The sequence below is a fragment of the Symphalangus syndactylus genome, chromosome 7, assembly GCF_028878055.3.
Source record: "Symphalangus syndactylus isolate Jambi chromosome 7, NHGRI_mSymSyn1-v2.1_pri, whole genome shotgun sequence".
Taxonomy (NCBI): domain Eukaryota; kingdom Metazoa; phylum Chordata; class Mammalia; order Primates; family Hylobatidae; genus Symphalangus; species Symphalangus syndactylus.
In genome coordinates, this window is record NC_072429.2 from 125,956,524 (window position 1) to 125,983,436 (window position 26,913).

Below are 26,913 nucleotides of genomic sequence, written 5' to 3' on the forward strand. Positions count from 1 at the left end.
GACTGCCCATCTCCTGATCAACCCTTAATTTCTCTTCCTTCTCTCACCCTTCTTTTCAGGATTGAATTAATGAATCCTTTCTTCTCACTCATGCAGTGTAAGTTTCTGCCTCCCTGGGCCTTTCTGTTTACTGACCGCAACAACCTCAGATTATACCTCTTCTACTCCAAGTGCTTTCAAAGAAAGTCCTCTGCCAAGACAAATTCATTACATTTTTTCCCTCTGTTTGCCTTTACTCTCTTTTGTATTTCATCTTCTCATCTAGATTGAATAATCTTTGAGAGCACAGATGTTAATTTATATTTTTTCCTTTCCATTTCTACTCAGCATGAGGTGTCTATTGAACAAACCTGATGAATTTTTATTGCTTAATGTCTTGCTGGAGGAGGGGAGAGAGGTTGGGGGTGGTTAAGGAACTATCAGCAAGCCTAGGAGATATTACAGCTGCAGAGATTTGGCTATCTCGTTCAACATTATATCCTTAGGGATTAGTACATAGGCTTGCAAATAGCAGGTATGAATAAAAAATTATTGAATGAGTAAATGAATTTAAAATATAAGTTACTTAGGCAGTATCTTTAGGCATATCTGTGTTTATGTGGTATTCAATGGCCCACAAATGTCTATATCCTAATTCCTAAGATCTGTAAACATTAATTTGCATGACAAAAGAGACTTTACAGATGTGATTAAATGAAAGGATTTTGAGATGCAGATAATGTCCCGTATTCTTTATGTGGAACCAATGTATTTACAAGGGTCCTTATAAGTAAAACAGAGAAGCAGGAAAATGAGGGTCGCAAAAAAAAATGTGAAGACAGAGAAGAGGTTAGAGAGATGTTGACTCTAGAGATGGAAGGAGTCACAAGCTGTCTTAGTCTGTTTAGTGTTGCTATAAAGGAATAGCTGAAGCTGGGTAATTTATTTTAAAAAGGTTTATTTTGCTCACTCTTCCCATGTCTGGAAAAGTTTAATATCGGGTAGCTGCATCTGGCAAGGGCCTCAGGCTGTTTCCACTCGTGTCAGAACGTAAAGGGGAGCTGGTGTGTGTAGAGATCACGTGGGGAGAGAGGAAGCAAGAGAGAGGGAGGAGGAGCCGGGCTTTTTTTTTTTTTTTTAAACAACCAACCAGCTCTTTTTTTAAAAAAAATATATATACTTTAAGTTCTGGCATACGTGTGCAGAACGTGTAGGTTTGTTACATAGGTATACACATGCCGTGGTGGTTTGCTGCACCCATTAACTTGTCTTCTACATTAGGTATTTCTCCTAATGCTATCCCTCCCTTAACCCCCAACCCCTGACAGGCCCAGGTGTGTGATGTTCCCCTCCCTGTGTCCATGTGTTCTCATTGTTCATCTCCCACTTATAAGTGAGAACATGCAGTGTTTGGTTTTCTGTCCTTGCGATAGCTTGCTGAGAATGATGGTTTCCAGCTTCATCCATGTCCCTGCAAAGGGCATGAACTCAATCTTTTTATGGTTGCATAGTATCCCATGGTGTATATGTGCCACATTTTCTTTATCCAGTCTATCACTGATGGGCATTTGGGTTGGTTCCAAGTCTTTGCTATTGTGAACAGTGCTGCAGTAAACATACATGTGCTTGTGTCTTTATAGTACAGTGATTTATAATCCTTTGGGTATATACCCAGTAATGGGATTGCTGGGTCAAATGGTATTTCTGGTTCTGGATCCTTGAGGAATTGCCACAGTGTCTTCCAAAATGGAACAACCAGCTCTCTGAAGAATAAGAGTGAGAACTCATTTCCCTGGCCCCAGAGAGAGCAAAAGAGCATTAATCTATTTATAAGCAATTCATCCCCATCACCCAAACACCTCCCATTGGGCCCTATCTCCAACATTGGGATCAAATTTCAACATGAGGTTTTTAGGGGACAAACATCCAAACTATGTTACAAGCCAAGTAATGTAAGCTGCCTCTAAAAGATGGAAGAGGCAAGGAAGCAGATTCTCCCCTAAAGCCCACAGAAGGAAAGCAGCCCTGCCAACTTCTTGATTTTAACCCAGTAAGACCCGTTTTGGACTTTGGACACCCAGAGCTGTAAGATGATTATGTTGTTTTAAGCCATTAAGCTTGAGGCAATTTGTTACAGCAGCAATTGGAAACTAATACAGATCACATTCTAATTCAATTAGCATTGTTCCCAGTTCTCTGGACCTCAGATTTCTTTCCTGAAAATCATTAAAAATAATACCTGAAAGTTTAGCACACAAGTTCAGAGTGCCTATTTACTAGAGAGATCAGCATTTGTTTAGGCTCTAAATAGATTTGAGGATGAAATTAAATAGCATACATAAAGTTCCTAGTGATGTTTCTGATAAAAAGTATTTCCTTCAAAATGCCAGAGGCAGGTCCTAAAAACCCACAAAGTAGGTGAACTGGCAAAAGACTGTAAAAAGCAAAGTAGAGGTTCCTCTTCAAAGACTTTCCTCTCCATCTAATTAGGAATAAATAGTAACTTTTCTTAGAAGCAAAATTTATTCAAAGACCTGTGCTAACGTTCTTAAATATCTGCTAGCCGTAATAAAGAAATCAATGTACTTTATGTTCTTAGCTCCCATAATTTAACCTAAATATTTGCCCTGGCATGCTTATACTGGTCCAAGCAAGCATTAGGTCATAGCCTGTTCCTCTTCTTTATTTTAAGGTGTTTTTACCTTTGTCAGCATGCCACAAGTTACTTCCTCCTTCCTTTGTTCTCCTCTGCCTTTGACTCTTTTAAAAAGCTAAGTTGCTAGCCATTCAGGACAAATACAGAATGTGAGGTCCCATTCCAGCCAATGGAAACTGGACACAGCAGTAAGGTGGGCGTGTCAGGTTTTAAATGACCCTGTCTCCTTTGTTCCGTGTACTCTCATGGCAAAACTGCTGGTGAATGTACCCTTTCTGCAATATGTAAAAATTGCCTTGCTGAGGAAATTAAATTTATGTTCAAGTGCTATTTCTTTACAGCACCGGGGTACAAGCATTTCTAACAAGACTATGTAATTTGATTTCAGGAACCTAAAAAAGTGGGATGAAGAACTGAGGTTGCTAATAAATCTATACAACTTATAAGTAAATATTTACTTTACTAATATATAATAATACAGACGTAATTGTAAGACAACATTAAAACATTTTACACATTTTAAATGTGCAATAGTAAATCCTTCACTATTCATGGATATTTGGAATCCCTTGTCACCAGAAGCTCTTAAGGAAATAACTTCTACTTTGTTGCAAATATGTTCTTGGCTTAGTTGAGGTAATGCAAATACTAGAATACTTGTTTGTTTACCAGCTTATTCTTCCCGGAAGCTGGTCCTCCAGTCACTGCCAGTGGGATCTTATGTCTCCAGAAGTACTTAATACCCCTAATAGCCCCACCTTTTAAGCCTCCCTGGGACCTGCCCTTGCAGTGCCTCTTATACCTACTCCACTTCCTCCTCATGGCCTCCTGCAGAATGCCATTCTAAAATTAGATTTTATTTTCCTCACCCACATTCTCTTTTGCAAAGCCTCCAAAAAATTTACTTTGCTTCTCTGCGCCTGCTTTATCTCTATTTTCTACACTTGCTCCTTCTTTTTCTAATTATCTATAATAGGCGTCACAAAATGTGCATTTGTTGGAACCAAAATTTCCATGGTTGCCTCAAAATATACAGATGTAAATTTGCATATAGTTAAATTTTGCATAAGGGAAACTCTCATTTGGGGAGATATGCAATGCCCAATAAATGGCAGTTTTCTTCCCCCCTTCTCCAATGTCCCCAGGCCAGCCTCCCAGTCTGTGCGCTTCCCCCTGACTGCAGCTACCAGGACTCTGCTCTGGGGATTTACGGTAAAGAAAACTTGACAAGGGTATCAAGTTTTAATTAAACTAACCCTCTCAACTGAATGAGTGGCTTAAAACTTTCCTGTAAAAAAACTGCAAAATAATAATGCTGGCATCAAGCAGTAAGAAAAGAGCAGAGCCAGCACCCCCCCCAATCCTGTGACAAGGTGTTTTTTTGTGTTTTATTTTTTTCTTTGGCAGCATTATGGGGGAAAAGCAATGATGATTTAATGAGATCTGATAAGAAGGTAGCCCAAAACAAGGAAATTGTTGAGCGTTCTCTTTGAAGTATGGATTTATACCCACCAACCTTAGCTGCGAACTTTACCTCAAGTGTTATCTGTGCCTTGACATGTCTCCTGGTCATCGTACTAAGCCATCATAATGAGCAAGACATTCAATAAGCAAATGTGATGGCTATGAGGACAGATCTTAACAGGTTTTTTTTTTTTTTTTTCTGGAAGGCTTAAAATCATGCATTAATCTAATACTTCAAGAAATTTCAGTAAAACCTAATGATAATATAGAAGCTTATGTTGTAGTTTTGTAATCAACAGCAAAACATAAAATAAAAAAAAACCATACATCACTGGGGATGTATCCTGCTACAATAATAAAGGCTGACATAATAGATGGAGAACAATATGGTAACAAATGTATTACTTCATCCACAAATAGTATCGAGCTATATATAGACAGACTTGCTAAAAATTTAAAGAAACACACAATCAATTACACAATAGAAAATTTGCTATATGGTGCATGGTGGCATGCAACTACAAATGTTTCTAACATGTTTCTGTTCATAGGATTTTCTGAATTCTCATTTAATATTGAAGCACATCAAAAACACCTTTCCTGTAAAATAAAGATGTCCTTACAAACAATAGTTGACTAAATAAACACATGGTTTTATGGAAGAAATGTGTAAGTATAGCCAGTGTTGGAGCAGATGCTCTGTTTAAAAAGAAAAAAAAATAAGTTAAATTTATGGATCTCACCATGCTTATTTGCTGCTTAAGTCATAGGCAATTTATTGCACCAAAGTTGAAGTTCAAAGCATAAAGAATACTATATATAATGCAATTAATGAAGTTGATGTCCCTAAAACAAGAGAGAATTAGTAAACATTTTGCAATAGTTTTCATGAGATGGGAAATGACAATAGAAATCTTTGTTACAATGCAGATTTTATTGTGGAAATGATCTCATGGCAAAGTTTTTAAAGAGGCTGCAGAACAATAAAGAGAGATAACACGTTTTGCTTTTATGAAAAAGCCAATGTTCCAAATTTGCTGACCTTCTCTGTAAATAAGAAGTGACTGTCAGTAGCCAGCAGATGTGTTTATAAAAATAACCCACTTGATCTGTCCCTGCAAGGTAAGAGTGGCATTTTCAAAGTGAATGAGAGACCTGCTCTCAAGAGAAAATCATACTGTAAAGAGATCATTTCAAAAATATTTATTTGGAAATATTTGAATGATGTTATCTATTTATTTATTTGGTCAAAAATGCCCAACTTGCCTAACTTTATTTTATTACTTCAAACACAGATCAGGGAACAGATCCTACAGTTAGACTCTTCTGATCACCCTGAGAGTTAGTTACCCCTTTCTTTGGTTTCTTCTCTTTAATGTCCTGCATATATGCTGCCATTGTGTTTATAGCACGATATCAGACTGTGTTATTTATATGTGCATCTCCCTCATTAGATTGGGAGTTTCTTGATGTCAGAACACAGCAATTGTCCCACCAGAATGAAAAGAAGATTGCCAAAAGATGCTCTATAAATGTTTGGCCATTGGTTTAAAAAACAAACAATGGATCAATGGGCTCAAAAACAAACTGGCTAATATAAAAATAATAATCACAATGACAATAACAAGGGCTAACACTTAAACTGTTGTGTACTCACTATGTACCAGGCACTGATCAAAGCACTTTGTACATATTTTCTTGTTTAATATTCACTACCATCATCTTACAATATACTATTATTAACCCCAATGTATAGATATAGGTGAAGAAACTTGTCCCAAATCATACAGCTAGTTGTCTGAGACGCAATCCAGGTGATTTGTTCACAGAGCTCAGGTTCTGTGAAGCGGGTAAAAACAAAATTTGGCATCCAGTTTCAAAATGAGAATTGCAAACTAATAGAATATATAGCACCAAATGATTATACCAATAGAATGCTAATTGCATACCAAGGACATTTGGTATAATACAAATTATTCTACTTTAAACATATGGAAATTTGTGGTCCATGATGTTGTAGATTCTATCTTCTCACTCTGCATTTTCAAAGGCATATTGTATTGACTCATTAGATTAATTGTTGGATAGTCTTTATTATAGACTAAATTATAGAATAAATATATGGATACATGCATGAATATTATATATCAGGGGCTTTACATAGTTCATTATCTCACTTCATAGTCACAACAAACCCACTGATAGATCCAATGCGAAGCCTAGAACACTCTGGCTTAGAGAGGCCCAAGTCTTTTCTTAGTGCCGCACAGCTGGTACATGGCATGGTTCCCTCCCTTCTCTTAGTACACACTACCCATGCAGACTATCACTCTCAGTCTTGTTTATCTCAAATAAAGAGGGTATAACTAACTGGAATGTATCCAGAACAGTGAGGCCAGAGTGTGGGGAAGCTCCATAACCACGCTGCTGCATGAGGAACAGCTGGAGAGACTGAGAACATGTGGCCTAAAGAGGAGACTCAGGGAGATGGGATCACGATCTTCAAATATTTAAAAGACATCAAGGGGAAAAGAGATTAAACAAGGTAACGTAGCTCTAGAGAGCAAATCAAGGGTGTTGAGTGGAAGTGAAAGGGAGGCTGGTTTCAGTCAGATAGAAGGAAGAACTTTCTAGTATTTGGTACTACAGTGGGAGACACTATTTTGTGAGATTTAAAAAAAATTTTTTTTTTATTATACTTTAAGTTCTAGGGTACATGTGCACAACGTGCAGGTTTGTTACATAGGTATACATGTGCCATGTTGGTGTGCTGCACCCATTAACTCGTCATTTAACATTAGGTATATCTCCTAATGCTATCCCTCCCCACTCCCCCCACCCCACAACAGGCCCCAGTGTGTGATGTTCCCCTTCCTGTGTCCATGTGTTCTCATTGTTCAATTCCCACCTATGAGTGAGAACATGCGGTGTTTGGATTTTTGTCCTTGCAATAGTTTGCTGAGAATGATGGTTTCCAGCTTCATCCATGTTCCTACAAAGGACATGAACTCATCATTTTTTGTGGCTGTATAGTATTCCATGGTGTATACGTGCCACATTTTCTTAATCCAGTCTATCATTGATGGATATTTGGGTTGGTTCCAAGTCTTTGCTATTGTGAATAGTGCCACAATAAACATTTGTGTGCATGTGTCTTTATAGCAATATGACTTAAAATCCTTTGGGTATATACCCAGTAATGGGATGGCTGGGTCAAATGGTATTCCTAGTTCTAGATCCCTGAGGAATAAATGACCAACTATCGAGAAATTGCAGGGTAGCCCCTACATGAGGTTATGCAGAATGGACCTACTTTCTGTCTCATAAATTTTAGAAAATTAAATAAGATAATTTATTATGGGGTAGTGTTAGTTCCCTCAGTACTTTATCATCTATGTTGATAATGTTAATAATTAATTGCATAATTAACAAATAGAAAAGTATTGTGTGTGTGTGTGTGTTTAGACAGGGTCTTGCTCTGTCACCCAGGCTGGAGTGCAGTGGCATGATCTCGGCTCACTTCAACCTGTGCCTCCCAGGTTCAAGCCATCATTCTGCCTCAGCCTCCCTAGTAGCTGAGATTACAGGCACCTGCCACCATGCCCAGCTAATTTTTGTATTTTTAATAGAAAGGAGATTTCACCATGTTGGCTACGCTAGTCTTGAACTCCTGATGTCAGGTGATTCACCTGACTCAGTTCCCAAAGTGCTGGGATTACAGGCATGAGCCGTCATGCCTGGCCAGCAAATTATTGTTATTTATAACTCTTCAATCCAAGTCATCAGTGTCTATGTTGTTTCCTCAACTATAAAATGATGATAATAATAGTTCCTTCTTCATAAGATAGTTGAGAGGTTTTTAATATCCATATGGTACTGAGAATGATGCCTGAAACATAGTAAGTACCCCGTTTTTATTATATTTCTGTTAATAATAATACATACCATTTACTGTGCTCTTGCTATATGCTACACACAGTATTTCATTTAGGCCTCACTATGTCCGTGATGTAGGCATTAATATCTTTATTTTGCAAATGAGAAAACAGACTGTACCTAGTACGCCATGCTGCTATTGTTTATCTGTTTGAATCTCAAGCAAATCTGCTTGATAATTGATAACAAAATAAGCCTTTTTCTAGGTAAGGAATCTGATATTGTGTTTTAAAAAACACGCATTTAATCCTGGGGCTGCTGCATTACTCCTGCTGCCCCATCCTACTGGGATCAAAGGCACGTGAGATGGTGAGCTGTCCCCTTGCCAATGGGGGTTTGTTAAGAAAGGAAAGTGCAGTACTTCTTCTTTGTTTCTGAATTGCAAGTATGTGTGGGTTAGAGGGGGAGGCTGAATATGAAGGTCCTGGGACAGCCCACCAGGTATCCCATGAGACTTTGCAAAGGAAAAGGAGGTGAGTGACAGCCCAGGGTCCAATAAGGTAGAAGGAAAAGCCGGGCCGTGGAGTTCCTCAGATCTGCTTTCTAAGGGCAACTCTACCACCTCAGCAAGCCACTGAACTTCTCTGAGCTCAGTCCTTTCATTTATAAAATGGGGTGACAATGCTCACATGCCAGGAATACAAAGGGATTGAAAGATAAAACATGTAATTAAGCACCTGTTGTGACATCTGTCAGGGACCCCGATAAAGTCAGCCGTCTTCCTGTTGACTTCTGTTCTTGGTGGTTCTCCAAGATCATACCTTCCATTAACATTTACCGTCACTCGCCCAGCCCATGCCCAATACTGAACAGTGGAGGGATGCGTCACCTAAAGTTATAATGTTGAAACTTCAACCCAAAGCGAGTACTGTTAAGATCTCTGGAAACTTTCCCTCAAATAAGGGGTTTGAATGGGACAAGAAGAAGTTTTACAGATAGCCAATGGAGATGATTTAATGGGGTTATAATAAAAAGAAGAAAGTAAAACAAACCCATGCTTTAAATTCTACCATTTCAGGTCCATATTTTTGCTTGAAAATTGAGATTCCTATTAAACAATGACATTTACACCAAAAAGTAGAGGAGTTGGTTGAAGGACAGGGTAATGCCAGGAGGAATTGGGAATTTGAGAGTCAAGGTAAAGGACTGAAATACTCGGAACACTAAGGGCACCTCAGGGCTCTACCAAAGACACGTAGAAGCTTTGAATTTGCAGCAGCACCCTAATTTAACGAGCTACCTCAGTACGTAGTGGAGCCTTGGAAAACAGATGTCACAAACTCTCATTAGATTGTCAAACATTTTCCAGCATTTCCTCTCCCATTATAGCTGGTTATCAAGATATATAGACACACACGTGCATACACATAAATACCTTGATAAGTTACTAGAAAAAGCAGAAAAATGTCTGACAGTTTAATGAGATTTGGGTGAAAGAAAATTCTATATTTCATTGTTTTCCAGGCACTAGAAATAATTCATCAATGTTTCTAAGACTCATTCAGCGTGGCTGCATTTTTAAAAATATTTTCATAAATTTGAGAAGCAAACACCATTATTAGGCACTAAAAAGCTTGAAGTCTAATAGATTAGCGCTTCATCCTCCTTCACTCAGCTCAGCATTCATTCAACTGGCTCTTACTGGTTATCATCCACACGCCTCCTGACTGGCTACTCAGTGCCAGTGACATTTCCTTCACACGCAGGGCTGGTTTTAAGGTACATTGAGGTGAAAGCAGGTGGCCTGTAAAGTGGTCATTTTAGGATATCCTATTCAAAGACATCTGTGGAAGTGTGGACCAATTTATTGATGAATAACAGTGAAGGGGTTTCCACCAGCAAGCAACATAATTTTTTACAATGATGATGCTGAAGTAGAAAGAGTTTCTAATCACGGACTGGACAAATCAATTTGCAGACGATTTTTAGGAAGAAAAACATTGCAACAGTAAATTGTAATTGATAACTTCTAGAGCCACTTTAAGTATTGCTATTTTAGGATTCTGAGGGGAAGAAAGTGTTCTGCAAAGCAATAAGCAAAGTGATGTGTTACAAGCCCCAAATTTAAGCAATTTGAGAGATAAAAAGAGTCATTACCAATGTGGGTATAGAACATGTGCTAGGCAAATCTCTTTCACATACATGTGGGGAGGTAATAAAATTATGATTTGAGGTTGGGCACAGTGGCTTATGCCTGTAATCCCAGCACTTTGGGAGGCTGAGGTGGGCGGATCACGAGATCAAGAGATTGAGACCATCCTGGCCAACATGGTAAAACCTCATCTCTACTAAAAATACAAAAAATTAGCTGGGCGTGGTGGCACACACCTGTAGTCCCAGCTACTCGGAGGCTGAGGTGGGAGAATCACTTGAACCTGGGAGGTGGAGGTTGCAGTGAGTTGAAATCATGCCACTGCACTCCAGCCTGGTGACAGAGCAAGACTCCATCTCAAAAACAAACAAAAATTATAATATGAAATAGGCATTAAAATATTGTGCATTTAAGAGGAGATTGAGGATTGGAGGCCGAAGAATTACTTTAAATTAACCAGCTTGTGCACTTCAGAGCTAAGATAGCTGGGTTCTAAATTCTGTGATCTTCTTGTTGATTTCTCTTGGAGCAATAATGAAGGCAAAACATCAATAAACATAACAAACTGGGTAAGGGAGACCATTGAGAAGGACTAAGGACACCTTCAGAGTTCTGAGTGAGTTTAAAAAGAAGAATGATGAAAACTTTGATAGAAATAGGAAAGTAGAGGAACTTGTTTTGCTTGAAACTTCTTAATGTTTAGACTAATTATATTTGATGACAACAGTGGTCATTGAGAAAACAAAATCCCCAAAGCAATTTTGGAATAAGAGCCAACATTTAATAATTATCAGACAATTATTCTAAGTATTTTAATATATTTGCTCATAGCAACTCTAAAAAGCAGGTAGTATGAACAGAGAAAATGAGGCACAGTGAGGTTAAATAGCTGGTCCAAGGCTACACAGCTACTATCAGTGGGAGAGTTGGGACTTTGACCCAGAGGTCCAGTTTTAAAGTCCACATTTTTAGCCATTACACTACAATGGAAAGAAATTTAGAAGATATACACAGAAAACTCTAGGCACATATATTAGGGGTTCATGGAATGCTCTGGGCAGTTAAAGGAACTCTTCTTAAAGGAGGTAAAGCTTGAATGAGACTGTTAGTAAGCTATTTTTCACACATTGGCAAATGATGTCTTGTGCAGTGTGTTTTTTTCCCATAGAAAAATAAGATGAAAGAAAAGAAAATTGAAAACTATCTCTATAAAAATGTGTAACGTATCTCATGTTCCAAGAGATCCTTTTGGTAGTATTAATTTTTATCTGCTCACAGTATTGGCTTCATTATTTGGAGTTAAAAATTAACCAGGTAAAAAAAATCAATGCTGTGTATTTGTTTATCTTTCAAATCTGTGTTCTAATTTTAAAAAGTTATTTAACAGAATAAAGCTATCAGCTAAGACAATTGCAAAGCCGTAAACAAACATAGGTTGCGTTTATGCGCATGGTCAGGTCCAAAGTAGATGCAGAATATGCCAAGTTCACTAATTTTAATCCCTATTCAACCCAGGACTATGTACCATAAGATTACTGCTAGTGTTTTCTGAAAATGATGTATCAAGGCATTTTCTGTAGAAATACGAAACAGTGACATACAGTAGGGAGAGATGGATTGAGGCAGACTAGTATAAATGGAAGTTTCCTGAAAGCATTATGGGAAACATCTTTTGGGTATGGTTCTTGGATGAAGAGTTGATTTATTAGTACTGGAAGGGTGTATGGGAGAGAGGAAGTGAGAGGTTATGAGAGAATGACCCTCCTGTGATAGTGAGTGGGAGAATTATTGCAGTATGTACGTTAGCATTGCTATGTGGTGAACTTCTTGGGATTTCCTGGGGTCTGTGCTGGACAGCATGATTAGCCACCAGTCACACGTGGGCACTGGGCACTGACAGTGTGGGTAGTCTGAACTGGGATATACTGTAACTGTAAAATACAAACTGGACTCCAAAGATTTAGTATGAAAAAAAGAATTTGAAATATCTCATTAATGATGTGTATTTGGTTACATATTGAAAACAACTTTGGTATTATATATTGAGTTAAATAAAATGTCATTAAAATTAAATTTTACTTAAACTAAAATTTAAAATTCTATCTTTACCTTTTTTTTTGAGGTGCAGTTTCACTCTTGTTGTCCAGGCTGGAGTGCAATGGTGCGATCTCAGCTCACCACAACCTCCGTCTCCTGGGTTCAAGCGATTCTCCTGCCTCAGCCTCCCTAGTAGCTGGGATTGCAGGCATGCACCACCACGCCTGGCTGATTTTTTGTTTTTAGTAGAGATGGGGTTTCTCCATGTTGGTCAGGCTGGTCTCAAACTGCCACCCTCAGGTGATCCGTCCACCTCGGCCTCCCAAAGTGCTGGGATTACAGGCGTGAGCCACCGTGCCTGGCCTATCTTTACCTTTTTAAGGTAGAGACTAGAAACTTTAAGATTCATATGTGGCTCATGCTATATTTCTATTATGGAACTGCCTTAAGACTTTCAATGGGTAGGATGGACACATCCTTGGTGGGATGGAGAAATCTATCATAGCAGCTGGTCTTGAAGGTAGGTGGGGATATGATAATAACTTAGGTGGGGAGGCTCAGGAGGACTCACAGAATAACTGGCAACCCTGCCCCTGTCTGTAAAAACCCCATCCTGGAGGAAATAAGTTAGAAAAAGGTTTTGCATTTTGTGGAACGAAAAGTCTGTTGCATCTAGCTTGAGACAGAGCAAAAAGAGTTGATTGTCAGCTTCATGAAGACCAGGGAGTCTAAAAGACCCAGGGATCAACAACCAATGAGAGCAGCATAGAGGCCAAGAACCAGGCAAAATGCTGATTCCAGGATTGCGATTCAGGATGATTTCCTTCTATACAGTAATCTGCTCCTTGAAAGGGTATCTAATTGGGCATTGCTTTTACTTGCTGCTTTCAATTCTTTTATGTTCTTTCCTAGTAAATATTTTTTCTTAATTTCATTGCAGCTCATATTTATGCTGGGAACAGGGAGAAATGTTTCACAAGCTTAAGCCAGTCTTTTAAAAGGAGAATGGCAGGACTCCAAAAACAGACGTGCTGATACATACTAGGGAATTTTTAAATGCTGAAAGTTCCAAGACAAAAGAGACTGTGTCTTTATTGTTCTCTGAATTACTCGTACCCAGCTCGGTACCTGGAACATGATAGGGATCCCATAGTGGTTTGATGGATAAATTAATGACTCCAAGAGTAAAGTAATCCTCAGGATGACAAAGGCAGATAGCTTCCCTTCCCTATCAGAATATACTTCTCTTAAAGCTTTTCTTGGTATAATTCTTGGAGAATTTTGCCTTACAGAAGTCAAATCACATACCAAAGTGAAAACTAGATCTTCTACAAATAATGGAAGAATCAAGTCTATCAAAACAACAATTATAGATACCATCAATGGAGGGGTTGTTATGAGACAGGCTAAGAGCTTTACATATATTATCTCATTCTATCTATGCCAGAGAATCAACTATGACATATGTAACATTAAATCTAATTTTATAGATGCAAAAACTGGGGTGTAAAGAAGTCAAAGAATCAGCCAAAATGTACAGAATTAGCAAGGGTGGAACTGGGATTTGAATTCAGACAGTCTGACTCCAGACGCCGTTCTCCGAATTATGCATAATTATATTTCAATTATTAACATTCGTAAATTGAAATATGAGGGATAATGTACCTTTTCATGAAAGCTTTGCTCATTGTGTGGATGAGTGTGTGTACATGTAACTGCACATGTGTGCTATCACTGAGGTAGAAGACATCTCTCTCTCTCTCTCTCTGTTTTGGTCTACTTTTAGTAAGACTTATATTTGATTGAGTTCAGAAGTTTGATCATCTTTTTAACTACCTTGTTGGTTTTAACTATATTAAAAATTAGTCACTTTCAACATATTTGCATAGGTAATTGTTAGGGTGATGTTTTGGATGATCACATGTAATATACTACTACTACACACAGACACCCAGACACACACACACACACACACACACACACACACACACGCAAACACATCCTTGAGCTCAAAGAGCTTTCTCAGGACTACATATTTTACATTTACAACAGGTAATTTAGAAAACTATCAGTCCTATTGAAATTTCAGCAAAACAGAAATACCAGCCTCTGCCTTTATCTTTAACTGCTCTTTTTTTGCTATATACAAAGCTGTTTCTTGCACTGCTACATATACAAAAAAAGTGACAAAGACTTAACTGTCAAACAAGAGGAATAGTTTGATAAATATAATAATTCCATAAGATGGCACATTATACACTACTAAATTGTAAGGACAGTAAAGTTACTGTTAAGTACCAAAAAGTCATGATTAAATGTTAAGTGAAAAAATAGGATATAGCTAGATTTGGATTTGAATATTCATTCTGTATAGCAGTATGTATAGAAGGAAGGATATATACCAAAATAGTAAGAGTATCTATCTGTATTATAATTTTATATAATACAAATTATTCTACCTTAAACATATGAGAATTTGTGGTCCATGATATTGTAGATTCTATCTTCTCACCCTGCATTTCCGAAGACATATGGTATTGGCTCATTAGACTATTTGTTGAATAGTCTTTATTCTATTATCATAGAAGAAATAAATGGGTGCATATATCTGTATACAAAATAGAGGTCTATTCTCCCTGTATATATTTATACTAAAAAATCTGAGACTTTTTTTTTACAGTTGTATATATACAAACATATTTGTTTATTTATATACACATATATAAATCAATTTTATGTACCTGTGGGTATACATGCATCCATGCATATACCTCTGAAGTGCTGACTCTCTAAAGAAAGCCCAGGTATTGGTCAGAATTCATGCTTGGTTCAGGAGCACAGAATTGAGAGATACAAACCTCAAAAAAGAGGGAACTGAATCTTCAAATCTGAGCTGCCTTACAAGAATTTTTAAGGTAACTGTTTTAAGTGTAAACATTATAGCAATGTTATAGCATAATTTGTATGGCACAAGATGGAGTCCTGGTGGCCAGAATTGAGTATGGGAATAGTCAGTGCTAATCTTTGTGCAAAGCACAAAGGAAAATTGGTATACAAGGCGTGAGAGAGAGGTCAAGGAAGCAAATACTATAAAGTCCCAGAAGGCAGTTGGATAGGACAAGGGGCTTGGAAGTGCAGGATCAAGATCAGAGAGCAGGGAAGATGGGGCTAGCTGATCTAGGGAATGGAGGGAGAAGGGATACCCAGAAGCAGGATTCAGGGATTACAGCACTTACACCATGCTCATGGCTGTGCCCATGGACAGGAGAGGCACATGATGGGTGCACATGGCAGAGCTGGTCTAAAGAAGAGGGGGATTCATATCACAGTAAAATTAAGTGCTTAACTTATCCACAGAGCAGAGGAGGTTGTGAAGAGCAGGCTTAGGCTATTTTTCATGTCCGAATGCTCTCAAGACCTCTCAGTGTTGTAGGTAGATGACACATAATAAATATTCCTTGACTTGAATTGGCATAAAAGGGCAAATCAGAAAGCCAGCAGTTCTTTAAGGTTTCAGACTGGATTCTAAGAAGTCCAGACATCTCAGAGGTCATCTCAGGGAGAAAAGGGGAAGCAATGAGGTAGAACTCTGAACCTCCGTTCTACCTAAACAAGGCAGCCCTGCTGTGCTCCGAGTCACATGTAAAGACATCAGGGAAGATATAAAATAGGATTGTGATAGGAAACAGCATTTGAAAGCCATTGCTTTACGAAGGGAAGCGTAGATCCCTTTCTCTCCTTGTTAGCCAATTCAAATGAAGACATTTGGGAGCTAGCAAAGAGGAAGACAGGATTTCTAGGGAGATGTTTCAGAAGCAGCCTAACTATACCCGTGTCTTCAGAAAGAGCAGTGTCGTCTCAGAAGTAATCACCTTCATCAACCAGCAGGTCAGTGTGGGTCTCCTGAAGAGCCTGAACCACCACGGGCAGTGACATCCACTGTTGTGCAGTCAAAAGAATCTTCGCTCTCATTTCCTCCACTCTCTTCCCTTTCCAAATAGGGTATCATAGGAAGATCCTGCCTTTCTTCCACTTCCAACATTTACAAAGTGAAATTTCCATCAGACAGTTGCTTTTGACAAACAAAGGTTGACTAGAAGCTTCTGTGAGAGCATTAGGAAGTTCTCTGGGGAAGCCCTGCCTTTGTTTGGTTTTCTTTGCCTTCAGCTCTGTGATGTTTGCTGTAAAAATGATTACTTTCAGGTGATTAAAAGTGGGGGAAAAAAGGTTTCAAGCTTTTCATATAGCAAATAATATCCCTGTCTGTAGGATTACTTTAGTTAAAAAACAACATGGCTTCAGTGATGCCTTCTCAATGCACAAGATTCTGAGGAATGGTAAGAAAATGAAATAAGGCTGGGCTCAGTGGCTCACACCTGTGATCCCGGGAAAGCCGAGGCGGGTGGATCATGAGGTCAGGAGTTCAAGACCAGCCTGGCCAAGATGGTGAAACCCCATCTCTACTAAAAATACAAAAATTAGCCGGGCATGGTGGCAGGCGCCTATACTCCCAGCTACTTGGGAGGCTAAGGCAGAGAATTGCTTGAACCCGGGAGGCAGAGGTTGCAGTGAGCCAAGATCATGCCACTGCACTCCAGCCTGGGTGACAGAGCGAGACTCCATCTCAAAAACAAAAACAAAAACAAAAAAAGGAAAAGAAATCTGTAGTTAATATTTCAGCAAGCTTTCTTCACTTGTATGCATTTTTAAAACGCTAATGTTAACAGTTTGGGACTTCTAATTTTTATTCTATATTTAAGTGACAAATAAATTGTCAGATGGTACTTCATCATCCTTCTCTCCCATCTTCTTAGAAATATAAGTTGCTTTAGGTGGGAATGCTATAATTTTAGACCAGAAAATACATGCCAGATGTCTCTTATATGAAGCCATCCCGCCCAAGGATATATGCCTTAGTCATTAGGATGTGTTCTAAATATTACCGCAAAGCCCTTGGAAGGATGGGCCTGAACACTCACTTATACTTAACTGCTGGCATGTCGCTTTGTCCCTGTGTCTTGTGCTACTATTTCCATTGATGTAAAGGAAGCACCAATTAGATAACACTCCATTATTAGAGAACCAGACACAAGTCAGCTGAGGCAGGAGACCCGCCTTCTTTTCCAGAAACAATGTAAAGCCTGGGTGGATGAGGGTCTCTGGGCTTCCGCCGTGCCTTGCTTTTGACATTCTCCAGCACACCCTATAAACATGTCTAAGGCTGTCCTGTTTAGTCTGATTATTCAAACTATATTGCCCAGGATAGAGCAAAGGGAAACCTAGCTGAACCCTGGAGATGACAGCAGGGAGAGAGAGTGGGGCAAAGAAGGGCAAAATGGGAAAAACAGGAAACAGGCTAGTGAGAAGCGTAAAAACGCTCAGGGTGAGGAAGCAGGGTTTCTAAGCTCTCTAATCTCCCCTGTGCAGCTGGCTTGCTGTATGGTTTATACAAATTCAGTGGTGATCTCTGTGCAACGTGGTATCACCTGTTTAAAGAGGTCTCATCTTCATTTTCAAAGAGGAATAAATGTTTTTTACTTACTCTTCTGCATGGCTGACCCCTTTTCATGCTTAAAGTCTCAATCTTAATGCCACCTCCTACTTCCTGACATTCCTAGCTAAAGTGGCACTTCCCAGCCCCATTACCCTCTGTGTTTATTGCCTGCATAGCTCTTACTTGTAATGATTTTGTAATAGTTTGATGATGATCATGATGAATATTACTTTACCTATTTATGGCCTCTCTTTTAATATTAAATTCTGTAAGCCCCAAGAGCATGGGGACACATCTCTTTTGTCACTGCCCCATTGCTGGCATTTAGCACAAGCGTGGCCTATAATAGATACCAAACAAATATGTATTAATCATGTAAATGACTAAATCAATGAATGAATCTATGAGACAGTGTAGATAGCAGCACATAAAGGAAAGGGAAAGTAGTAAATTTTTTATCTTCCTTGAAGCTATAGCTATGTATTAGCTTATTAGGATAATAAAAATATATTATCAAACACAAAGCTAAATTATGCCAGCTAATGAATACTAAATATAATAAAATCGGCTGGGCACGGTGGCTCACACCTGTAATCCCAGCACTTTGGGAGGCAGAGGTGGGTGGATCATGAGGTCAGGAGATTGAGACCATCCTGGCAAACATGGTGAAACTCTGTCTCTACAAAAAATACAAAAAATTAGCTGGGCATGGTGGCAGGCACCTGTAATCCCAGCTACTCAGGAGGCTGAGGCAGGAGAATCGCTTGAACCCAGGAGGCAGACCTTGCAGTGAGCAGAAATCGCACCACTACACTCCAGCCTGGGAGACAGAGTGAGACTCTGTCTCAAAAATAAATAAATAAATAAATAAATAAATAAATAAATAAATAAATAAATAAATAAAATATGTAAAAAGTCAGAAATCTTGGAGATTATATTATAAAGAATTTCCACTATATTGATAACAGAGGAAGGCTTTTAATATTATAGTTTTGAATACTAAGAAATTGGCGTCTATTCACTAGTTTGGACGTCACTTTTAAAATACACACGAAACGAAAGCCATTTCGTACTGACAAGTGCTAGATTAAATTCCCGCATATGCTAAAAAAGGTCTCTTTCCATTCCTTTCCAAATATACAATTAACAAAGAGCTAATTATTCTCAGAGAGTCACTTATTTCTTCCAATTCACCAATTAGGATGAGGGCTATTTGTTAAAATCATAAAAGAGGAAATGGTGCATGGGCAAAAAGAAATTTGGAAAGGAAATGTGATTGGAGGAATTATACTGAAAGGCAAAACAAGGGAGAACAGAGATAAAGAAAAGAAAAATTAGAAATTGGAAATAAAGTTATTCCAGCCCCTCTCTAATAACTGCTACTCTTTGGAACAAGGGAAGCAGGACCTGACAAGAAATTTTATAGTCTGACGAAAGGGATGCTAAAGATTCAGGGACGACGGGTCTCTGAATCCAGGCTTTGACTGGATGTGATCATGTCTGAGGCCTTTCGATTCTCACTTGCCTCATCTGGAAAACAAGAGTAGCTGCATCTCCTTCTAAGGGCATTTATGATATGAACTCAGATCTTGCATATGACTGCACCAAGTCTAGCTCAATTCGCGTTAGTTCTCTCCATTATACCCCTCCGCCCAGCTTTACCCAGACTCAGAAGAAAGCCAGGCAACATTTCTACCTCTCTATTATGCAAAAACAAAAGCAAACAAGCAGAAAACCTCACAAAAACAGTTAACTTCAACATTTGGGCTTACACAAGCGATTCAAAAATCTCTTTTTATTTCATTCCCTGTGATTACAGTTATTTTTCTAAAGTGAATGATTCTACTTTCCAAATGCGGTAAACCTACTGTTAAAGATAGTTAATTTTCCTCTAGATGACTGTGGCCCTTGAAAGTCATGAAGGTTGTATTTTTAATTATTTCCCCAGTATTTTTCCTGAAACAGTGTCTTTTTGTCTAAATCAGTCCAAGTAGGTTTTAGCATTAGTCATAAAGAGGATGCTGATCAACAAAGAAATCAACTGAGTGGAAGTGATATTATAATGTAAATAATTTGACATAGGAATATGTAACACTCATAAATATTTATTGATTTATTTAATAAATTAAAAAATGCTTACGATACGTAAACAAGATATAACAATGCAGTCAAGAATAACTCTCTTTATTTCATATGATTTCTTCCTACACATAACTGAATAGCAAGAAAACAAGTAACCCAATTTACAAATGGACAAAAAACTGAAAAGCTGAAATAGATATTTCTCAAAAGAAGACATACAAATGGCCAATAGGATATTTTTAAAATGTTACTAGTCATCAAGGAAATGCAAATTAAAATGACAATGAACTATCTCCTCACACTTGTTAGAATGGTTACTATCAAAAAAGATAAGGGATAACAAGGTTGACAATGATGTAGAGAAAAGGGAATCCTTGTACGTTGTTGGAGGGAATGTAAATTAGTATAGTCACTATGGAAAACTGCATGGAGGAGCTTCAAAAAACTGAAAATAAACCTACCACATGATCCTACTACTGGGTATATACCCAAAGGATTTGAAATCAATACGTTGAAGAGATACCTGCATTCCCGTGTTCATTGCAGCCTTATTCACAATAGCCAAGTATGAAATTGCCTTGAGTGTCCATCAACAGATGAATGGCTAAAGAAAACATATACCCGATGGAATACTATTCAGCCTTAAAAAAGAAGGCAATCCTGTCATTTGCAACAACATGATGAACCTGTAGGGCACCGTGCTGAGTAAAATAAGCCTGGCACAGAAAGACAAATACTGTATAATCTCATATGCAGAATCTTCAAAATGTGGAACTTACAAAGGTAGAGAGTAGAATGATGTTTACTAGAGGGTGGGGTGGAGATGAGTGGGGTACAGGGAATGGGGAAATATTGATCAAAGAGTACAAAGTTTTAGTTAGACATGACAAATAAGTTTCAAATGCTGTTGCACATTGTGGTGACCATAATTAACAATAATGTCTTTTATATCTAAAAATTGCTAAGAGTAGGCCTTAAATGTTTTCAGTACAGAAAAGTAAGTATATGAGATGATGCCTAATTTAATTAGCTTGATATAATCATTCTACAATGTATACATATACGAAAACATCACATTGTATCCCATAAATATATACAATTATTATTTGTTAATTACAAGTAAAAGTTTAAAAAATGGCAAGTAAATCATGTAGCCCCTGAGATACATACATATGTGAGCCTAAGTTGAAACAAACGGCATCATATATCCACCATTACACAAGACTTTGAGCCGACTGAATGCTCACAGAACATATTGGGAGGAGATATTTGGCAGCTGAAGTGGCAAATTGTCATTTTCCATGGGAACAACAACAGTAGAGAGGTTTCCAGTTAAAGTTGCAGAGTTTCTGCAGAGTCTCTAGCAGTGCTGGATCCAAGGGTATGCGGTGTATGCAGGTAGCTCTTGAGGAAACCACAGGCAGATCCTGGCATAGGGGAGCACCTCGGGAGCACATCCGGAGTTTCAGGGCATTTGAAATGGATGTGCAGTCACATCCCACCCAACTGCAAGGGATACCCAGCCTACACGCAGAGGTCAGGAAAGCTGCCCACATTAAGACATTGCATGCAATAGCGCCTCCCCACTAGGAGTCTATGGAGACAGAAATGCATTTTGAGGAGCAATTTCGTGCAATCACGGAGTAAGTGAACCAAGTGAGCTGCGAAGCCAGATTTTCCCTCCTGGGCCACATATTTCAGAGGCACATTACTCAAGCTTGCAACACGTATTCAAAAGACACCAGCTACACTTGGTAAAGACAGCCATAGGAAAGGGAAATGACCCTAGGGTTTAGTAAAGCCAGCTGTTTCCACTTCTGAAGATAATAAAATTAAATAATAAAATAAATTTAAAATGATACAAAGTTCAAAGTTTAACAAATACATTTGAAACTGTTTGCAACAAACACATCTGAAGCCATTTGCTGGCTCTAGAAAGTGTGGGGTCTTTGTTGTGGGGCAGTGTTACCGATTTAGCATTACTTATATCTGGCAAATTGTATTTTTGAGATAACATGTTATGGAAGAAAGTGAACTGAACTTGGAAGTTTGAAGATCTTGATTGAAGTATCATTTCTGCCTCAACTACTTGCATTAATTTGTACAAGTCATTCAACCGCTTTGAACATAATGGGAAAATGGGATGATAATACATGTTGTATACTCTCCAAAGACAGGGAGACTGCTGATATAAGGAGGCACTTTTAGTAATTGATGGAGCAAAATGTTGTTATGTTGAGTGTCGGCATAGGGTCGTGGGCTTACAATGGTGCCATGAGCCTTAGAACAGAGGAAGGACAACTATAGCAATGAAAGGACTAGTGCAGATTCAGAAAAATAAGAAGACAGAAACCAAGGTGTAGTAACATGTTTTAGTATGGAGGGGAAAGCAGTGATAGAAACTTGAATTACATAATTTGTACATTTCTGGGAGATAGAAGGTAAAGATAGCAGCTAATGGAGACAGGACAGGACAGACCCTAGAAGTTTTCTCAAATCTGGAGAGACTGTACTATGGTTTGAATATGGTTTGTGACCACCAGAACTCATGTTGAGGATTGGTCCTCAACTTGATTATGGAAGAAAGGAGGTAAATAGAAGAGACAGAAAGGGAGGGAAGGGTTGTTAACTGCCTACTCTGTGGTAGCCTCTGTATCCAAAAGGTTGACTCAAACATTCACTCATGACTTTGTCTGGCTTAATCCTGCTCATCCCAGAAGACTTGTTTCTAGTGTCTCTACATTTTGGGAAGTCATCACTCACTTCTCTGAAATTTCATGTGGGAGAGCATTTAATTCTGTTGAAAAACTATTTAATACTACATCTACCTTTCTCTATGGAGTCTGAGCTTCTTGAGGGCATGTATCATGTATGTTCTATTCTGAAGCACCCATACCTAGAACAAACCTTAGCACGTAGTAGGAACTTAATAAATATTTCTGAGTTGAATAACTAGGCTTATGTAATCCTCACAACAACCCTAAGCTGGAGACTCAAACAAGGCTGGAAATAAGTAGGTGCCAAGAAGGACTGAGATTCAGACACATATTTGCAGGTAAAACATAGGAACACTGAACATTCACTGAGAACTGACAACTTATGGGGTTGTTGTAAGATATGTGACCAGAGATTCTTGAATGCCAGTCTCTGTACCCGTGCCATGTTGGCTAACAAGAATTGCATGGAATACTTGCTGAAAATACAGACCCTAGAAGTTTTCTCAAATCTGGAGAGACTGTACTATGATTTGAATATGGTTTGTCACCACCAGAACTCATGTTGAGGCTTGGTCCTCAATGTAGCTGTGTTGGGAGGTGGGACCTAGAGGGAAGTGTTTGGGTGGGTCCTGTGGGCAGATCCCTCATGAATAGATAAATATTGTCTTGTGGGAGTGAATGACTTCCCTCTTGCAGGACTGGATGAATTACCACAAGAATGTGTTGTTGTGAAGCTTCTCTTCATGTTTTTCTGTGTTTGCACGCTCTCTCTTGACTTTTTTTTCCTTTTCTATGTTGTGAGGCAGCACATAACCCTCTGCAAGCTGAGCAGATGCCAGTGCCGTGCTCTTGGATTTTCTAGCCACTAGAGTTGTGAGCCAAATAACATTGTTTTTCTTTGTAAATTACCCAGATCAGGTATTCTGTTAGAGCAACACTAAAGGGACTAAGACACTCTTATTCTCACCAAACCTTTATTTTGGTAATGATTTCTCACACTTATTCATTTGCTCCAGAAAAGGTGGTTATTCTCCATAGTCTATCTTTATCTTCCACTTCATGCTTATTTAATCCATCACCAATTCCTGTCAATATATCCTCCTAAATATCTCTTTCATCCACCAACTTTTCTATCCTCACTATTACTATCCTTTTACAAGCACATAGACCACTGCCGGGAACCCTTGACTTGCCGACCTGACTCTATACTAGTTCTTCTTCCTACTGCAGCCAGAGCAATCTTTTTAAGCAAAGCTATGACTCAACATCTACTCTCTTGATAAAATCTCCTAGAAGGCCTCCTAGAAGGCCTTTTGTAGCTCTTAGAACAAAGACTGAAATAAAACCTCTATAATATAGTCTAAAAGTTCCTTGTCGGTCTCACTTCTCCAGCTTCCTCCCTCTGTGCTCCAACCACATGGGCTTGCCTTCAATGCTTCACATATCATCCAGCTTCAAATTCCCTTCGGGCTGCAGGGCCTTGGCACAAACTGTTTTCCCTGCCTGATGTTTTCCACCCTTCCACCTACATTCATCAATTTGACTTCTACTTATCTTTTGGAGCTCAGCTCAGACAAGGTTAGATCCTGCCATTGACATACTCACTAGCATCCTGAAATATTTCTTAATCACAGTGTATGATTATATATTTGTGTGATTAATTGATGAATGTCTGACCCCTCCTCCCTGCTTTAAGACTATAAGTTATATTAATTCAGGGCCTGTGTTAGCTTTACTCAGTACTCTGTACCCCATGCCCACCCCAGCATCCTCAAAAGTAAGGGTGTTCAGTACATGGGTGTCGAATAGATACATGAATAATACAATAAGTCAACAATTGGGCTCAGGAATCTCAATAATTTTAATGCTATCAAAGTGATTTGATGCAGATTTGGGAACAATTATCTAAAAAATTCATCCCAAGCTAAGATCCTGTGATTCTTAGCTATCACAGAATCTGTGATTCTGTGCTACTCTTCCACGCTTCTCATGTACACATACATGGGTATACCCATGAAAAATGTTTGTTAGTTTGTTTGTTTGTTTTGAGACAGAGTTTAACTCTTGTTGCCCAGGCTGGAGTGCAATGGTGCAATCTTGGCTCACTGCAAACTCCATCTCCTGGGCTCAAGGGATTCTCCTGCCTCAGCCTCCCGAGTAGCTGAGATTACAGGCGCATGCCACTACACTCAGCTAATTTTTATATTTTTAGTAGAGACAGGGTTTCACCATGTTGGCCAGGCTGGTCTCAAACTCCTGACCTCAGGTGATCTACCTGCCTCGGCCTCCCAGAGTGCTGGGATTACAGGCATGAGCCACCGAGCCCAGCTGAAAAATGTTTTAAAGCATCTAACTGTCCTTGGCAGGCCTTTAGCACACTGTGCAGAAGGGACATTCTGTGCCTGTCGCTGGAATGACCAGCAACTCTGGTTCCCTGCTTTGCCCAGACTGTTTCTATGTCCCCTTCAGTTTAGTTCAGTTCAACAATTATCTAGTGAGCACTTTCTCTGAGCCAGGCATCTGCTTTGTACTAAGTGTAAGCCCTGCCTCCAAGAACTCATTGCATAGGGAGAGATACACATGAAAACCAACTGATTGTGATTCAGTGTAAAATACATAGTAATTGACAAATGTATATAGTTTCATGGTAGCCCTGTGGAAGGAGTATGCAAGTGTTCTAGTATGGCTTCAAGGAGCAAATGTAGCTTAAAACAGGTTCGGAGGGATTAATAGTTTACCATACTTTTAAGGGGGTTGGGAGGAATATATAGAAATGAAAATTGCATTTTGCAAATGCAATATGAGGAGCCGTGGGACAGTTTAATGTGTTTAGAGAACAACAAGTAACTGTATGGCAGAAGCAGTAAATGTGACGAAGGAGGAAGCTGGTGAGTTTGGAGAAGACTGAGGGATCGTGAGGCATATTACCTTCCTTTAAAAGCCGTGCCCTTTTCTCCCTCTCCTGCCACTTCAAATTCAGGCTTACCATTTACATGTCTATTAGTCCTGGTGTCTTTCTCATGCTCCTTGATTAGTCCTTAATCCACAAGCGCAGCATTGCAATACTTGCCTAGCATATTTCACAGGCAGGGGACCTAATGTCCTTGTGAGAACCCATCTTGCTGAGATTGTCGCTGGCAGATTTACTTCCAGTGTGATTGTTGCAAGAATTTGTCTAACAGAATGATCAACCTTGAGTAAAAGGGATTATGAAAAACTTAATAGCATTGTAGCAACGTGGCTGTTAATGAAATACAGTTGGCTGCTCCCGCTGTTTGGCACCAACAAACCCGACACTGTCAACATCACAATACGATATTTGTTCCCAATTATTTTACAGCAACAACTGAAATACAATGTGTTATTAATCATATTTATTATAAGTATCAATTTGAGAAATTTCTGACATGCCAGAAGATGAATAGGTTTATTATGAAAAGCAATTCTGCTTGGTGCATGCTGGCTGCTGCTGTGTAATAAATAGCCTCTGTGGGGAAAGTTTTTTAAAAGAAAGAAAGCAAAAAATAGCACTGAAAACAGAAAGGAAGCATCAAAACTCTTCAAATACCTGCTGTGTCCATCGGTCAGGCACATTCAGGACATCGCATGCCTTTAGAACTCCAGCAGGTTCCAACAGCTAGTAGGACATTCTAGACTCTGAGAGAGAGCAAGGGAGGTTTTATGACTGGGGACAAAGAAAAGAGACACTGAAGGCAAAGGACAATCTCTGAAAATGCAGTACCCTCCAAACTGCTCCTCCTCTCACAAAAACACCTTCCCAGCATGCACTGCTTTAGGGACTGTGATTATACCATTGACTCTGTCCAGAAAACCTGTGTCCTGAATATATTACAGGGCTCATTCCTTCACTTCTTTCAGGTGCCTGCTCAGGTATTTCTTTATCAGAACAGTCTTTCAAACGACCTCATTAAAAAAACAGTCCTGTCAACCCTATGTTCACACTTTTATTTATTTTTATTATTTTTTAACAATACATAATAGCTGCACATATTTTGGGGGTACATGTAATAATTTGATGCATTCATATCGTGCATAAAGATTGAATCGGAGTCATTGGGATATCCATCGCCTTAAGTGTTTTACCTTTTCTTTATGCTATCGACATTCAAATTACTTTCTAACTTTTTGAAATATACAATAGAAGAATGTTAACTATAATCACCCTATTGATCTGTCACATGCTAGATCTTGTTTCTTCTATCTAACTATATATTGTACCTATTAATTTGTAATTCTGCAACTATATTTACTTCTTATACTTTTCCCCTTCTAGGCTATAAACCAAATGAGAGCTGAGCATCTGTTTGGTTCACTGACCAACACATGCATGCCTACCACATGGCAGTCAAAATATTTGTGGAATAAATGAATGAATGAAAAAAGAAATGGATGAATGAATCATGGATGAATGAATCAATCAAATCAGTAATGTCTT

At 38.8% G+C, this 26,913-nt stretch overlaps 1 protein-coding gene and 1 long non-coding RNA gene across 3 annotated transcripts in view; one reads left to right on the top strand and one right to left on the bottom strand.

Annotated features, from left to right (window-relative positions):
• The window catches only part of LOC134737143 (uncharacterized), a 517,224-nt gene that overhangs the window by 201,738 nt on the left and 288,573 nt on the right, over positions 1-26,913 (top strand). The window lies entirely within an intron of this gene.
• The window catches only part of LOC129486808 (serine/threonine-protein kinase Nek4-like), a 99,379-nt gene continuing 98,464 nt past the window's right edge, over positions 25,999-26,913 (bottom strand). The window contains exon 6 of one of the 2 annotated variants that reach the window (XM_063642967.1): positions 25,999-26,114. In XM_063642967.1, the coding sequence (XP_063499037.1) occupies positions 26,070-26,114 (45 nt within the window). In that variant the 3' untranslated portion in view covers positions 25,999-26,069. The remainder of the gene's footprint in view (positions 26,115-26,913) is intronic. The other variant, XR_010121765.1, reaches the window with a different exon arrangement.